The sequence below is a fragment of the Melanotaenia boesemani genome, chromosome 15, assembly GCF_017639745.1.
Source record: "Melanotaenia boesemani isolate fMelBoe1 chromosome 15, fMelBoe1.pri, whole genome shotgun sequence".
In the NCBI taxonomy this organism is placed as follows: domain Eukaryota; kingdom Metazoa; phylum Chordata; class Actinopteri; order Atheriniformes; family Melanotaeniidae; genus Melanotaenia; species Melanotaenia boesemani.
The window spans coordinates 128,653-145,395 of NC_055696.1; the positions used below are offsets into that span (position 1 = coordinate 128,653).

A 16,743-nucleotide genomic window follows, 5' to 3' on the forward strand; every position below is an offset into this window, starting at 1 on the left:
ACCCGCCGTGACTCCAGATCTCTGACGGGGGGACAGGCGACCGTAAAGCGCTGCTATATGCATTAACGCCGTGTTAATGGATCACCCTGAAAACATGTCCATGTGGTCATGCATGTGTCCTTGTTTGTTTAGTTGTACACTGGCTTCATTGCAGAATATCTGCAGGTCATGTGATTAATTTACCTGTTCAGATTTTTATAGATGCGTATTAACACACACGTTCTAAATAATCACCTGCAAAATAAACGATTACACAGCTTGTAGTTTAAAGCACCTGCATATGTGTGAACCCTCACATTGTTATCTGACAGCTCAGGATTGTGTGCTAAGTGAGCATGTGTCTCCATTGTTGCATCTGACTGTGACTCCTCTGCCTCAGCCTCCCCCTGCTCCGGGCTGCAGCCTGCTTCCTGGAGCCTCTTCCCTCCCTGTGCGTGTTGGTATACCTGCCTGTCTGCGCTCTGCACACCCATCCACCCACACAAACACACAGCTGTTCATCCTCAATGTGCACTCCATGTTTTACTAATACGAGTGGGAGACATTACCCCAAAATTAGGAAAACAACTTTTAAATATGTTGAAATTCAATTTTAAAGCTAAAATGTAGGAACACTTATCTGATAATTAGACTTTTTTCCTAGTTTGACACTTACAATCCAAAAGTACACAGTTGCTGTGTTCTCTAACTTGAAGTCCTTCTCTCCCTCTGACTCTCTCATGCCTCCATCATCCATCCATTCAAATGTGTGTTGGTCCATCTGTCCATGGGAATGCATGCAGACTTGGAGATGGAGAGTGTAATAGAGGACAGTGCATGGGTGGCCGACCCGTTAAACCACTACAACCTAAGTTCAGGTAGACGAAAACTCCTCAGTGTGTTATGCCGCCACCTTCTAACCAAAAATGAACTAACTCCTCACCTCCTGAGTGATGTGTTTGCACTGTGTGACTCTGATATGTCTGCATACCTGCCGCAGTATTTTAAACTGGGTGTTTCAGTCTTCACTCTGGTGAAAATCTTGTGCACTTTTAGAAGGCTTGGGTCCACATACACCTTTCTGTGGTAGAAAAATGCTAATGTGAGGCTTGGAAATGCTTCCTTTTCCAGTGTTTGATTAATAAACAGATTGTTTATTGTTGTTTTTCCTCCATAAGCATCAAACAGAAGACACATCCCATTAGACTGCCACTACTGACTCTGAGGATTCAATAGAGACAGATGTACCAAGAAGCTTTAATCCCCGACTGTTTTGAGTTAAACGGGTGGTTTTATGTTGGATTTCTTTCAGAAGTTTGGTAGTGGGAGAAGATGATTAACCTCATAGCATCTGTGTGTGTATTGCTGTTATTTGGTGGACTAACTGGTTGCCATTATCACACAAATATCAGCATGTATTTTTTTTCTTTATCCTGATCATCTCTCTGATGTTGGCGACACAGTCGACACAAAAATTTTAAGAGAAAGTTTATTTTTCATTGTTTTCCTGAAATTAATTAATAAATAAATTTGATGGCATCTACGAAGTACATGCAACCTCAATTCCAAAAAGTCGGCATGCAGGTAGGACGTAAATAAAACAGAATTAACTGATTTACAGATCTCATTAATCCACATTTTATTCCTAATAGAACATAAATAACAAATCAGATGTGGAAACTGAGACATTTCATTTCACATGGAAAATATGATTATATTTTAAATTTGATGGCAGCAACATGTGTGGAAAAGGGTGGCGACGCAGTGTAAAAAGTAGTTCCAGGGTGATGTTCGGCACGGTGTAAAAAGTAGTTCCAGGATGATGTTCGGCACAGTGTAAAAAGTAGTTCCAGGATGATGTTCGGCACGGTGTAAAAAGTAGTTCCAGGGTGACGTTCGGCACGGTGTAAAAACTAGTTCCAGGGTGATGTTCGGCACGGTGTAAAAAGTAGTTCCAGGATGATGTTCGGCACGGTGTAAAAAGTAGTTCCAGGGTGATGTTTGGCACGGTGTAAAAAGTAGTTCCAGGATGATGTTCGGCATGGTGTAAAAACTAGTTCCAGGGTGATGTTCGGCACGGTGTAAAAAGTAGTTCCAGGGTGATGTTCGGCATGGTGTAAAAAGTAGTTCCAGGGTGATGTTCAGCATGGTGTAAAAAGTAGTTCCAGGATGATGTTCGGCATGGTGTAAAAACTAGCTCCAGGGTGATGTTCGGCATGGTGTAAAAAGTAGTTCCAGGGTGATGTTCAGCATGGTGTAAAAAGTAGTTCCAGGGTGGTGTTCAGCATGGTGTAAAAAGTAGTTCCAGGGTGATGTTCAGCATGGTGTAAAAAATAGGAACATTCTCCTGTCAAGTTTTTCAAGGTTCAAGGTTTTCATAAATCCCAAAAGTTGACCATATTTAGCATATGCCAGTTTTTGTTCCTACGCCAGCTTTACAGATGAGGCCCCTGGACCTTGGTTGTTGGATTTCTGCTTCCATGATGCTCCAGATGTTGTGTACTGGTGAAAGGTCTGGACTGCAGGCAGGCCAGTTCAGCAGCCGGGCTCTTCTCCTGTGAAACATGCTGCTGTGATGGATGCAGGATGTGGTTGATGGTTTTTGGTTATGTTACTGGTTGTAATTTGATGGATTTCAGGGAGCTCGTGTTGACAGTGATTTCTGGAAGTCGTCCTGAGCTCATGCACTGGTTTCCAGTAGAGATTCAGGTTTGCTTATAAAGTAGAGCTGCCCGAGGGCCTGCAGATAAAACAGTATAGTTTTGACCTTCAGCTCTGTTTAATGCACACAGTTTCCTCCTAATTATCTGAAGATCCCATCATCTGCTGTGAAAAATATCACCAAAGTCTTTAAAGTCTTTCCAAGTTTACATTGAGGAACATTTTATTGAAATTATTCCACAGTTTTTAGATTGTGCCAATTTTTACAGTTGAGAGACTCTGCCTCTCTGAAATGCTCCGGTTATACCCAGCCATGTTACTGACCTGCTGCCAGCTAACCTGATTAGCTCCTTCATTTGTTTTTGACTTGTTCCAGTTACTTTTCCAGGCTTTTGTTGCTCCTGTTCCAACTTCTTATAGAAGTGTTGCTGCCATCAACTATAAAATGAACTACTGGAGAAATGTCAGTTTCAACATCTGGTATGTTGTTTGTGATCTGTTCGGAATAAAATATGGCTTTGTGAGGTCTGCACATCATTGAATTCTGTTTTTATTGTTGTTGTATGTTCAGCACATCAGCTTTTTTGAAAGTAAGGTTTTAGATTTTCAATTTCAAAGAAAGTGCTGAGAGCAGCTGATGACAAAAGACGAAGCTTTGTGATAAAAAGATGCTGGGTGCAGTACTTTTTATCACAGTTTCATACAGCCATATAGACTCTCCCCAGAAATGACAGCTATGTTGGATACACGCCCTAATAAGCCTTTAGCTGCACTGGTTGTACATTAACAGCCAAGTGTGTACGGCATAGTGTGGAAAAAAAAGTCTTGGAATCAATTTTACCTATGCGAAGAGCAGATAGCTCACGTTTCTCCCAAATCTTTTGGTTATAAAATCTGTTATTTTCTCTTTCATTTAAAATCCGGTTAACCATCTCCATATGTGATAGATGTATTTTAGATTTGTCCAGTCAAGTGTGCCCTGAGTGTATTTAGCATGTCGTCTGTCTGCAAAGATAAAAAGCTGTCTTAAAAAGGGCTTTGTGCATAAAAGTGGGTGGTGGTGTAAGACCGAATCACAGTCTCAAAAGAGAGCAATGTTACCCCTCCAGCCTTGTTCTTTTCTCTGCAGTGGCCCCTCAAGGTGTATGCTAATGACTTGAGGGGTGAGCCGGGTTACTGCAACATTACTCTGAGCTGCTGAACGTACGCCGTGTGGACGAAGACCAGCTGTGTTTATGTGCATCTGTTTGGTTGAAGCTGAAAGCCCGCTGCAGGACTGCTGTGGTGCAGGTTCTCGACCAGCCTTGATTTATTTAATCCTTTTACAATGAAGGGGCCTGTAAAGCCATCCATAGAGCGTTAAGCTTTGTCTCGCAAGAGTTAGAACCTCCGTCTCCCTCTCCATGGCGACTAAAAGAGCACATTCCTGCAGGGAGCTACGCAGCGTTGGAAAATCCGTGCTCTGCTCACCACTAACCTTTTGCTGGATGGAAATTGTCAACATGCAGGACTGCTCCAGTTAAAATGGAGACTGTACAAGCTGGGAGATTATTAATCCTTCAGCCAGCACGCTGGTGTTTTGTGCAGGAGACGCTGCTCCGTTCTGTTAAAATTGACTGTTTTTGTTGACATACATTTGGAAAAATTAAGAGTTGTGAACTTCTGTGAAGTAGTGACAGTCGGATCTCTTTCCTGTGCAGACAGCCCAGTAGACCTGACCCAGATGCAGAGCCTACTCTCCTCCTGCTCCCCTCTGCATGTCCGGGGACGCGTGATCTGGGCAGCTGCGAGCATACGTGAGCCAAGACAGCTGGTTTGTGAGGCAGAGGAAGGGAAACGTGGAGAGAATGTGAGACAGGGTATGATTTGTCCTCCCTTTCCCAAGGATTTCAGATCATTTCCTGGTGCTGTGAAACTATGCAAGATGCCTTGAGTAAAAAATGCCTCTTGAAGCTTCAGAAAGACTGTTACTGTCATTTCACCTTTTTTCTGAGGAGGAGGCTGTTTTTGATTTCACTCTAACTCAGACTTTGTCTCACTGTTGCTTGTTTGTCAAAACTATCTGAAGCACCACAACAGTTTATTTATTGCTGTGTCGCATCAGCACCTCATTACAGAAACTCAATTTTCACACTTCCTCTGCGGTTGCAACACACGCAGGCGTTTAGCCAACTGGTAGGAATTCATTTTTACTGCCATGTTCATTTGTTTTAGTCAGCTTTGCGTTCCACTTCAGTACAATAAACTTTGCATTAATTCCTGAGACACAATTCCTCCTTTTTTCAGCATCTCTGCAAGTCAAATAGATTATTGGTATCTATGTAAAATAGCTGCTGCATGGTTGAATGCACACAGCTTTTATGCTCCTACGTGGAATAAGATGTCATGACAGGAATTTGCTGCTTCCTGCTTGCAGAGGGAGTAAGCAGTATATGTTCAGGGTTAAATATGAGGCTTTTTAAGAAACAGCTCAAGCACTCTGGTAGATGAATAAAACACAGCTGCTTGCTACTTTACATCCTGTTTGGTGAAGTAATTCGTAATTAACCAGGACTTTGGTTGTTTTAATGCATAACAGGGTAAATAAACAGTCAGGAGATTAAATAAGTTCTGTCATAAACCTCCGTCTTTATCTTTCTGGCTTTGGAGTGAATCTTTTTGTTTGGATCCAGTTGGGTTTTTAGATTAAAACCTTTAGTTGTTAAGGGGTAAAACTGTTGTTGATTTCGATGCTAATACTGAAGATATCATGACTTTATCACATGAATTAAATTTCCCAAACTGTAGCAAAGTACATAAATGTAAGTACATAGAAACGGTTGTAGAACCAGACTGTAGAAGTCTTATGATTCTAAACCAGCAACAAATTGGTTTATTATTCAACTTAATGTGACTTCTTATGGTCAAAGCTTCCAAATGAGTTGATAAGATGATGCTATCTGGGGCCTTTTGGCCCATTAGGAGGGAGAGTTTACTTAAAGGCAAAGCTGGAGAACCTATGTGAGATCTGGCCTGCCTGTCTTCCTTACTGACACCAGACCAGCTGGAGCTGTTTGGATGGTCTGGGGCTTTTTAGAGGGGCTCCTTATACCAGGCAGGGGAACATGGTGTCAGGGAGAGAACTGTGAGCAAAAAGTGTTTCAGATTAAGCATTTAACATTTAATAGAATAAAAGTGGGTATGCAGCTGAGACAGCCTGTACACTGTAACCTCCCATTTACTGTTGCCTTCAGCGTTGCAGGAAATGTGGCCTTTTCTTTTAGAATTTATTGAAATCAGTTGATTTGTCAGTCTGTCATTCAGGTTGTATTGGATGACAAGTTTGCTTAAAATTTACTTTTGAAAAATTCAACTTTGGTCATTTTCCCTCTTTATTTGTCACCCTTTTGTAAAATAAAAATGATAGTACAGTAGCATCTGATTTCATATGATAAATTGTCATTTTGACCATGTTTTATACTTTTTCAGTTTACAGAATTAGAAAATCCTCTTGAAAATGCTTTAAAAGTGCTTAAATTATGATAGAAGTTTGTAGAATCTTATGTTATGAATTATGTATATAAAGTTGCAGCTTGTCAACTTTATTGGTTTTAAAGATGTTGTTCAGTCTTACTCTCCATCGTATTTACTTTATGCTCTTAGCTCCAGCAGCGCTTTCACATACAGGGAGCTCCATCTGCAGTCGTCATATTTCCGGGAGCACTTGAAGGCAGCGCAAGCGGCGCTGTGAGGAGACGGAGTCCGCGCGCCTCGTCGGTCTGCATGAACTTTAAACTTTTATTGTCTTTGTTCAAGACACCTGGTCGCCCTCTGAAAGGTGTCTCTTGTTATTTTGAACTGGTGTAAAGTTTGCGGAAAAGAGAGGCGACATTTTTGGACTTTTTGAGCTACCGTCCTGAAGCCTTCAGGGAGCGTCCATTGTTATGGAGCAAAGGTAGGACGTCTGAGAGCTTCTGACTCTGTATGAATGTCCATTTTTGTAGCTGTCTTGCTCTTTCTCGTTTCGTTTTTCCATAAGGACTAAAAAGTGACAGATGGGTTTATGGGTACGTCTGGAAAATTGATGCTTCTTAGCAATAACTTCTAATTTGATATTTTCTTCCCATTTTCTGACGTAAATTTCCGGCAAATATCACGAAGGAAAATTCTTTAATGAATAACTTTCTCAGGTGTCGTCTGGTGAAACGTTGGAGATATTTAACCAGACGAGTTAGTGAAACTCAATGAAATCTAAGACTATTTTATAGTTTTGTAATTTCTTTCAGATATCTAATGATTCTTCTTAATATTTACTTTTTCCTCCTTTTTTAAAATCGGTTTTACCGCCATCATAGTTATAAAAAACTGGAAGTGAAGTCAGGCCCGCTTGGGTTGATAAAATCTCTTGCGCTCATCGCTGTTACTTTATTTGCTGCCACATCGTGTATAATTAGTTTAGGTGCAGGGAAAACAGGACTAAACCTAACATGTGAGTCCAGAGACATTAAACAGTGAGACTTTGCTGCTTCTGTCTCGGTCGCTTTGACTCTTTTGTGGAAACAAGAGGCCGAAATCACTCATGACTGTTTTTCAGCAAGACAGTTTATTAGTACAACACATTTCATGTACAGGACAATTCAAAGTGCTTTACATAAAACAAAAACATTACGGATATTTAGAAACAGTAAAAGGCATCAACCCATAATCACAATAAAATAATAAATTACATTAAAATGATTAAAAGCAAGATAAGTTAAAAAAGTTTCCGTGCAGATTTTATGCATAGGCGCATGAGAAAAGAAATGTTTTTAACCTGGATTTAAAAATGTCTACATTTGGTGAAAGTTTAATCTCCACTGGCAGTTTGTTCCATTTGTTTGCAGCATAACAGCTAAATGCTGCTTCTCCATGTTTAGTCTGGACTCTGGTCTGGACTAGTTGACCAGAGTCTTTGACTCTAAGAGCTCTGCTAGGTTTATATTCTCTGAACATATCACAGATGTATTCTGGGCCTAAACCATTCTGGGATATAAGCAATCAGAAGGGTTTTAAAATCTATTCTGTGACTGACTGGAAACCAGTGTAAAGATTTTAAAACTGGTGTGATGTGTTCAGATCTCTTAGTCCTGGTTAAAACTCTAGCAGCAGCGTTCTGGATGAGCTGCAGATGTTTAATGTTCTTTTTAGGAAGTCCCGTTAAAAGACCATTACAGTAATCCAGCCTACTGGAGATGAATGCATGGATGAGTTTCTCCTGGTCTTACTGGGAGACTAAACTTTTAATCCTGTTGATGGTAAAAAGCTTCTTAGTGAAGCTTTGATGTGGCTGCTGAAAGTCAGGTCTGAGTCTATCAACACTCCCAGGTTACCAACTTGGTCGGTAGTTTTAAGAGCCCGAGTCTCCAGGTGTTTGCCAATGCTGACCCTCTTCTCTTTGCTACCAAACAGAATAATCTCAGTTTTATCTTCATTTAATTGAAGAAAATTCTCCTTCATCCAGGTGTTTATTTGCTCCAGACACTGACACAATAAGTCTGCTGGTCTGCAGTCATCTGGTGACAGAGACACATAAAGTTGTGTATCATCTGCATAACTTTGATAATAAATGCTATAGTTCTGTAATATTTGACCCAGAGGGAGCATATACAAGTTATACTAGGGCTGGACAATTAATTGAATTTTAATCGCGATTACAATCTGGGTTTTCAACTATCATAAAAATGAAAGGATCTGATTATTTTTGTCTTTCACAGTTTCCTCTTGTGCTGTTTTCAGTTGCAAATCGAGCACAGCAGACATTGCAGCGCTCTGCTGCAGACTCCTCCCACAGCCCCGTCTGCTTTAGTTTTATTTAGTGCCACTTGCAAACACCTCACCAGTTATGGGCTGGACACACGGGAGGCGAAGTCGCTCCTTCTCCATTCATTTTCTATCGAACTTGCGTGATGAGGCAGAATTTAAAGGTCCCATATTATGCAAAATTCACTTTTTAATGGTTTTGGAACAGTCATACTGGTCCCCCCGCATGTGTAGGAGACCCGTAAGTGTGAAACTCTTTCAGGCGCTCTCTCTCCCCCATGCTCCACCTCTAGGGAAGTAAGCGCTGAAATGAGCTTGTTTGAAAGCGTGTACGTTATGACGTCATAAGGGACAATAACCACTCCCCACAGAGCGATGGACCCGTCTACCGGCTCTCAAAGCCCGCCCTCTAAAAATCACCTAGCGCCCAGTGTTTTTCCCTCTTCGGCAACCCTCGTTAGCGGACATGGCTAAGCGACAGGAGCACTGTTCTGTTTGTGGCTGCATAAATGAACACGAAAACGTTTTTTTACTTCCATCCACTGAACCCACGAGGACTGAGTGGATTAATTTTATTTTTGGAGGAAATGTACCCGGAAAACTTCCAAAGGTTTTGCATGTCTGTGGCCAGCATTTCAAAGAGGACTGTTTCCACAACATGGGTGCATGGAAAGCAGGCTTCGCCAACTGTTTGAAGCTGAAGCCAGGTTCAATACCAACTGTCCGTGACACAGCTGGAGAGGTAAGAGCAGTACTGTTAGTCTTCTTGCTCGAACTTCTTCAGGAATGGGTTCCGGTGTTCCGGCGTTTGTTTATCCTTCACTACGCTGTAATCAGCGTCTAGTAACCGCTAAGGCCTAACCTGTCAATCACCTCATGACGGGCGATGCGATGGGCGGAGCCAACAGCTGAGCTGCTCCACCAGGGTTCCGCCCACCATAAACGGCACATTTCTGAAGCTGCTAAAAAGAGGGAGGTGAAGAGAAGCCGCTGCACTCAAACTGAGGGTCGATTTGTCCATACCATGGCGGAAATATTTCATTTAGATATTAATGAATGGTCTCAGATTGGGAATAAAGTGTATAATATGGGACCTTTAAGAAACTCATCAACACTTTGGACAAACAGCATCACATCTCGTCTCCATGTTAGTGGAGTATCTCTCCCTGCCCTGGATGAGGAGGGTGTTGTGACGAACGTCGCTACAGTACGATGTTTCGCCACCGCTGCAGACCTGTGGTCAAGCCGCACCATAGAGCCGTATATTAATGTTGCGCTACATTTTATTGACGCGGATTTCGACGTGAAAATGAAATGTCTCCAGACTAATGTTTTACCAGATCACACTGGGTAGAACGTAGCTGCTGGTCTGAGACAAACAACACACACACCAACACACACACCCCACCCCCAACCCTGCGCGCCCTCTCTCTTTCTCTAATTGTGTTAAATAATCGCGATCTCAATTTCAATCAAAATAATCGTGATTATCATTTTTCCCATAATCGAGCAGCCATAAGTTATACAGTAACTATATACAGTACAGTAGACAGCTGTTGTTGACACCTGAACGCACCACGCACAAACAGCCTCCCTCTGTTCGCAGAAGCAATGCAAACAGTCTGCAGCTGTCATGTCTCAGTGGAGAATGTCTGGTTTATTTGAAAGATCACAAAGCAAGGAAATTGATAGACTGGGTGATTTTGTGACTGTACCACCAAGCAGGCGGTTGTTTGAATTTCCTACTTGGGAGCGTGTCCCTGGCTGTGGAGGCTCTTCCAGCTACAGCCTCTCACTAGTACTGTTGTAGCAAGTGTTGCAGTCTGGGGACGGCGCTGTGTGCTGTTGCTGCTCTACTTTAGGAAGCTGGGACACTAATCTGTTTAGCAGTAAAACTGGAATTTTCCTCTGGCCTGTAAGGGGAAAAAAGTCTGACAAGCTCTCCGCTAACTGAAAGGAACGAGGCCATGGTTTTAATCGGCACACATCTGTAATTGTTCCTGCTGTGATGTTTGGCCTCCTTCCTGCTCACCTCTTGATGATCGTATCTCCTCTCCGGAGTCTCCTGGGGAAAGGCTTCATTAGATGCAGTCAGCTGAGCGCGTCAAGTGAAACCTGTTAATCCTCTTCAGACATTATAATCGTCCTTTTCTGTTTTTACTCTGGTCTTTCAAATCCTGGGTTTCTTTGTTAAAGCATGTAGAGGCCAACACGCGTGCCCCCTCCGTCATGGAGTGTCGCCTGGCAGAACAGACTTGAACAGAAACCATTTTTCTTTGCCAATTTGCATTAAAGAGATATTTGAGTTATTCTATGACTTATTCTACTTGGTCTCCTTACAGGACTTGATAAGAGCTGAAAAAAAAACAACCTCCACATCCAAAAAAAAGTCACTAATATTTACTTGGACTACTTTTGGTATTTGGTTATTGCTTCTGTTTGCCGTGGCATCATTTCTTCTCCAGCACATCCCAACATTTCTCACTGGGTTCATGTCTGGTCGCTGGTGCTCGATTCATGTGTCACTTCTCTGATTGGATCCCGGCAGCGTCAGATTTCTCCTTTAAAGATCCTTTCAGGGTTTAATAATGGACATTTCTTAGCCAAACTTGAGTTGCTAATTTTTTAGTGTACTTTATGCAGACCGATAATCTGATCCTCCTGAAATAAAAGATCTTTTCTGTGATTCCAGGAATGTCGTCTAACTGGCTGTTAAATGAACGAGAAGCTGTGCACATCATCGGTTATTTCCAGCCTAAACACATTCGTCCAGTGGGAGCTTTTCCCAGTTAAATCTAAGCTGTGACTCTTTGTGGTCGGGTCATTAAAAACACTGAGCTGTGGGCTCCTGCTGTGTTGGAGCTGTTTATCTTCCGCCTCTATGTTCATGTTCAGCTTGTGTGTGGTAGGCAGCTTTCTCAAGGTCAGCCCTGTTGGTCTATGACTCAGTTGTGGAGCTTTAGACATTTAACTGGAATGTTAAAACATTACAACCTTAAATCTGAATCAAGCTCACCATAAACGGGAGAACATGTATCTGCTTCTTCTAATGCAGATTTTCAGGAAAGCCTTGTTAATTGCCACATAATTAAAGTCACAGGAAGTTGTTCAGCCTCCATCGGCCGGCGTCGTAGCAGCATCAGGACTGAGCATGCTCAGTTTCCAGGCTGGCAGTAAGCAGACGGGACTCTCGGTTCATCTTCTGAGGCGTGTTGGTGACTGAACTGGTCTCCCTCATGGCTTCCAGTCAGTCTGCGACGTGTCAGCATGAGTTGCACAGTCAGCTTCCTCCTCCTCCTCCTCATCCTCCCTCTGTGATACTGAAGGTCCCTTTCAAAGCCTCAACAGTAAGTAAGCGAAGCTGCCTCAGCGGTTTTGTTTGCGGCTTCAGCAGCGCAAAAGGAATTTCTTCCTGAGGGAGAATTGTAGCTCCACTTTCCCTTCAGATGGAACAAGGACTTCTGTTTGTAGATACCGGTGCTGAGAATGGTTGAGGAGTAAGAGCTGATCGTGCTGTTCACCGTCAACTTTGAATGGCACATCTGGTCTTGGATATGGAGGAAATTGAACATCTAGACCAAATAATTGAACTTTGGTTAAATTGCATTTATTTGATGAGTTAATTTAACAGCGATTGTGACATCACTACTAACTTCATGACAGCTTACCTTAGTTCTGTGCTTTTGCTTATTTTGAAATATGGGAGCATTTTTCTCTCAGCATCATGTGCGTTTTGTTAGATCAATTCAGCTGCAAAGCCTTCCTCTGAAATCAGCTCATTAGCTCTTCTCTGGTGTGGATATTAAAGCACTCAAGCAGCCAGTTACACATACTGTATATTTAGCATTTCGTACAAGCAGCCTCATCACTGGTGACGTTTCTTCTAATAAAACATAATCCACAAGAGCCACCGATGCAACATGGACCGTTCTTTATGCACGTAAAACAGAAGGAAGTCCAGTGTCTAAACAAAATCAATAAGTTTTGATAGTTTATTCGTCCATTGCAAGTAAAATACTAAATCGATCCGTCTTCCTTGACTGCTGCTTGTCTCCCTGGTGCATGATGGTCCTATATCTGACATCATGTTTATAGATTTAGACCCTTCAAATGGATCTAATAACTAAAAAAAAGAAACAGAAAGAACAGAAATATTTTCTCAAAACAAACATAATTAAAGTAAATTATCCAGCAAAGTAAAACCGTGGCTGACGAGATCCTGCAGCAGTAAGGCCGAGAGGCGTTATGGCATCTTCCTGATGATCACAGCTGGCTAATGGCTGAATTAGACTCTGCAGGAACCTTTATTATTTGCATTAACTTCCAAACGCATTCAGCTTGTTTGAATTCTGCAGGTCTGGAAGCAGTGGCCTACTTTCAGCTGCAGGAGAGAAGCTGAATCTCACAGTTAGTTTAGGTCTCCCCTTTTATGATGAGTATGACGTGAAAGTCTGCCAAACAAGAGCATAAGAGGGAAAAATGGATCCAACAGAGCACTTTTCTTCTTCAGGCGGGAGAAGTTGATGGAAAGATGCAGTGGTGGTTCAGGAGAAAGAGCTCTGCAGTTAATAAGTAATGGGGACTTTTAGTATTGCATTTAGAAATCTTCACTAAGTGTTCCTGCTTTCCTTATTTGTCTCCAAATATCAAAGAAGAGGACTGTGCAGTTAATAAATAGCCTGAATATGATGTAAGGGTTCACAGTTTAGAGCAGACGAGAAACTGACACTCGAATGTCCTCAGAGCTGTGACAGCTTAAAAAGCTTTAAATGCAGTAGATGTACTTTAAAAAGATGCTGGCATGTTGATCCACCTGCACTGTCGGGTCGAGTCGTCTGACCCAGCTTCATCGGAGGAATACTGCATGATTTTCAGACCTTCAAAAATGTGCGTATGGTTGGATTCCCCTGATAGCTTCCACGTCTTTAGCATTGGCTGCTGTTTTCTGCTCCCATTGTTGTTTTTGAAGGGAGCAGACGGTGCTGGTGGGGAATGTGGAGGATTCCTTTGTAGTTGCCAGGGAAGTGGTATTTCAGAGCGAAGCCTTTACATGAAGGAAGCTACACATGCATGAAGAGAGTTTGCATTAGAATGAAGCTGGCGGGCTGGGCTTGCGCTCCGCTGCATGGACTGATCCTGTGTGAAGCCAGTCGGCGTCCAGCCTGGACTTACTGTGGTGTAAGGTGTGCTTCCTGTCTTCCCTCCTCAGTGTCTAAGAAACACGGGAAACTGATCACCTTCTTGCGCTCCTTCATGAAGTCCAGGCCCACCAAGCAGAAGCTGAAGCAGAGGGGCATCCTCCGAGAGAGGGTGTTTGGCTGCGATCTGGGGGAGCACCTCCTCAACTCAGGACATGATGGTGAGTAGCACTGCTTTCCCTCTCACACGTGCACTTCTTTTATTAATCTGCTAACAGCACGAGTGTGAACTGCAGTGGTTGTATTAACGGACATGTGCACAGCTTTTTTCCCTTTTTTAATAAAAATTTCCTACCATAACTTTATTTATAGCAGATCTCTTATCATGACAAATTCTTTCTGCTATCTAAACAGCTTGACATTTATGTTTACACGATTATTGACTTACTGTCACATGTGAATATTGATTTCACTGTTGCGAACCTGCAGCCAGTAGCCTTTTAGCTTAGCATTTAGGCTAGGAGATAATGCTATTAAACAGGATGATCTGCTGCTATGAGGTGACGGTTTTCCAGAAATCCACATGAACACTGATCTTCTGCAGACAGGGTGTGTTGCAGGTGAGGCGCTGTGATGGAGTCAGTGACTAAACTGCAGGATAAAGACGTCTTTTCTGCTGTTTGGCATTGACTCCATCTCCGATCGTCTGAGGGATGCTACTATGCTGCAAGCCCCGATCAATAACTTCATTCCACTTCATGTTGACACCAGTGTGACGCTCCCATTTGTCCATGATAACGGATCATGTGTGGACATGAAGCCGCTCATCTTCCTTCACTCGCAGTGAGTCAGGTTCATTTAATAAGCTGTGGTCGCATGACTGTTCATGGAGGAAGAAGCTGATCCCTGACGTCTGTCAATGTTTCTTTACCTTGACTTGAAGGTGTTCAGGGTTGAATCATCAAACTCATGAACACTGAAACTCGGCTCAGAAGCACAAATAAGATTCTATTCTATTCTACAGTCATTTAGCGACGCTTTTATCCAAAGCGACTTACATTTGAGAGGAAGAATCAGATGGCCTAATGTGCTTTTATATTTGAATATTGAAGCCGAGCAGGGTCGTAGAGGACAGCATGACCACAAGCGTTTAAGTTCCAGCGTTTTTTGAGCAGGTCAGCTATAATTTGAACACTTGTTCATTTTTAATGCAGTTTGGTTTTAGTCTCAACTGAAGAGCCAGTTGTGTCTCATTTCTTTAGGATTGAGGGAGTATTTGTTTTTCTTTACTTGCTAGTTTAAATGCATAAACCATTGCTTCATAAAATAATGGAAAGTAAGTGGCATGCATACACGTTTCTAGCAGGCTAATTTGTAACCCCTGTCCTCTGGCCCACAAGGGTCTATCTTTGGCCCTTCATTGTATACCTGTGTATATATATGTCACTGATCCTCCTCTTCTTTAATTAAGTGCAACATCTGAATATCTGTGGAAGACGGCTGAATTGATTAGACGAGTTGCTAATGACCTTCATGATTAACGGAGGGCCGTTTGCGTATCAGTGTATGGACCATTTCATGCCAGTGTGCAGCCGGAGGTTTTTAATCTGAACTCCAGTTTCACAGCGTAACAGATTCGAAACGTGCGACGCAGAAAGAAAATGGCTGTAAAAGCTCCAGGTTCATCACGGATTACAGGCCTAAAGCAGCTGTGTGACATTTAACCTGTTTTACTACAACATTACACATCCTCTTCACCTTCATTTTTATTATTTTCTCTGTACATTTACATGTTTTTAATGTATGTTTTTGGATATTTGTTTCAGAAATGTAAATTAAAAGGTGATTATATTTTTTTTCTTGCATAGTTTGACGTGAAAACAAGGCCGATATTTTATTTAATAAAATTTATTTATTTTTATATATTTATCTAAAGCAAACGGCTAGTATGTTTAAATCCCAGAGTTTACAATAAATTGTCATTTTTTGTCTGTTTTTAACTAAATAAAACAGCTTCCCCAACAATGTTCTTTCCATGACTTTTCCTGGAGGCCTGTGATGGTTTCTAGTGTGAAAACTTCTGAAGGCACCGGAGATTATTCCTCCAGTCATCGCCCTCTGAACAAGGCAATATCTTCTAATTAACTATTACTTTTTCTAAAAGAAAAAAGAAGGAACATTCATGTTCCCTCTGGGATAAATAAAGTCTTACTTGGTTTGACTGTGCTGTAGTTTTTTCTTAGTTTTGGGGGCTGGACGCCGTTAAGGTGTTTCTGGCTGGTTGGGAAGCCGAGCGCCACCCTGCTGACGTGACGAGTGTACGGCTGATCGGTGTAATGCCTTCTTACGTCAGCGCTCTGCTCTGCTGGAGGACACGTTTCCTCATTTTTCTCTCCGGCTTTGTGTGGAATTTCTCAGAGCAGCTGCAGCCGCTGTCACCCTGCAGATGATGAGTGATGGTGGAGGCCTGAGAACCTCGAACACACATACTCTCTGACCTCATATCATATAAACAAAGTCACTGATCCATGGCTGCTGCAGCAAAATAAAGAGCCGTGTGTTTTTAAGGCTTTTCTTTTTTTATCTGTACTTTGCCAGCATTGGAAGCAGAGCGTACTTGATCAACTCCTCTTAGCAGGTTATCTTAATATGCAGTCCGTGGAAAACTGCAGTCTGTCTCACAGAGTGTTTTTGTTTGGGTTTTTTTCTCTGCAGTGCCCCAGGTCCTCAAGAGCTGCACAGAGTTCATTGAGAAGCACGGCGTGGTGGACGGCATTTACCGCCTCTCTGGGATCGCCTCAAACATCCAGAAACTGCGGTAAGAAGATGCACACCAGCTTGGCACAGGATCGGTTTTAGGGTCTTCGTGCCAGTTCACACATCTAATGTCGAACTGGCCCTCGTCCAAAACATGATAACATGAACGCTGTCAGACAGATGCATCTGTGAAAGAAAGATGAACAGCAGATGTTTTCACAGAATGCCGACATACCAGGTTAATACTCCGGCTGTGAGAATCAAAGCTTTACAGCAGCTATTTCTTATAAACTAATGTATGTGTTGTATTAAGAATCCGTTTTTATTCTGCTGTGATGCCGCTGATGGTTGATCTTTATACATTATTGTACTATTACTGGATTATTACAGCTTTTTACTGAAGCTTGAGCCACCCTGTATTTCTTTATAT

General features: G+C 42.2%; 1 protein-coding gene across 7 annotated transcripts in view; it reads left to right on the forward strand.

Annotated features, from left to right (window-relative positions):
* arhgap32b (Rho GTPase activating protein 32b) overlaps positions 1 to 16,743 on the forward strand; it is a 141,052-nt gene that overhangs the window by 113,537 nt on the left and 10,772 nt on the right. For 4 of the 7 annotated variants that reach the window (XM_042007847.1, XM_042007851.1, XM_042007848.1 and 1 more), the window contains 4 exons: positions 380 to 430; positions 783 to 857; positions 13,628 to 13,777; positions 16,272 to 16,374. In XM_042007847.1, coding sequence (XP_041863781.1) covers positions 380 to 430; positions 783 to 857; positions 13,628 to 13,777; positions 16,272 to 16,374 — 379 coding nt within the window. Of the gene's footprint in view, positions 1 to 379; positions 431 to 782; positions 858 to 6,375; positions 6,575 to 13,627; positions 13,778 to 16,271; positions 16,375 to 16,743 lie in introns of those variants that run through there. The other 3 variants (XM_042007849.1, XM_042007854.1, XM_042007853.1) reach the window with 2 other exon arrangements.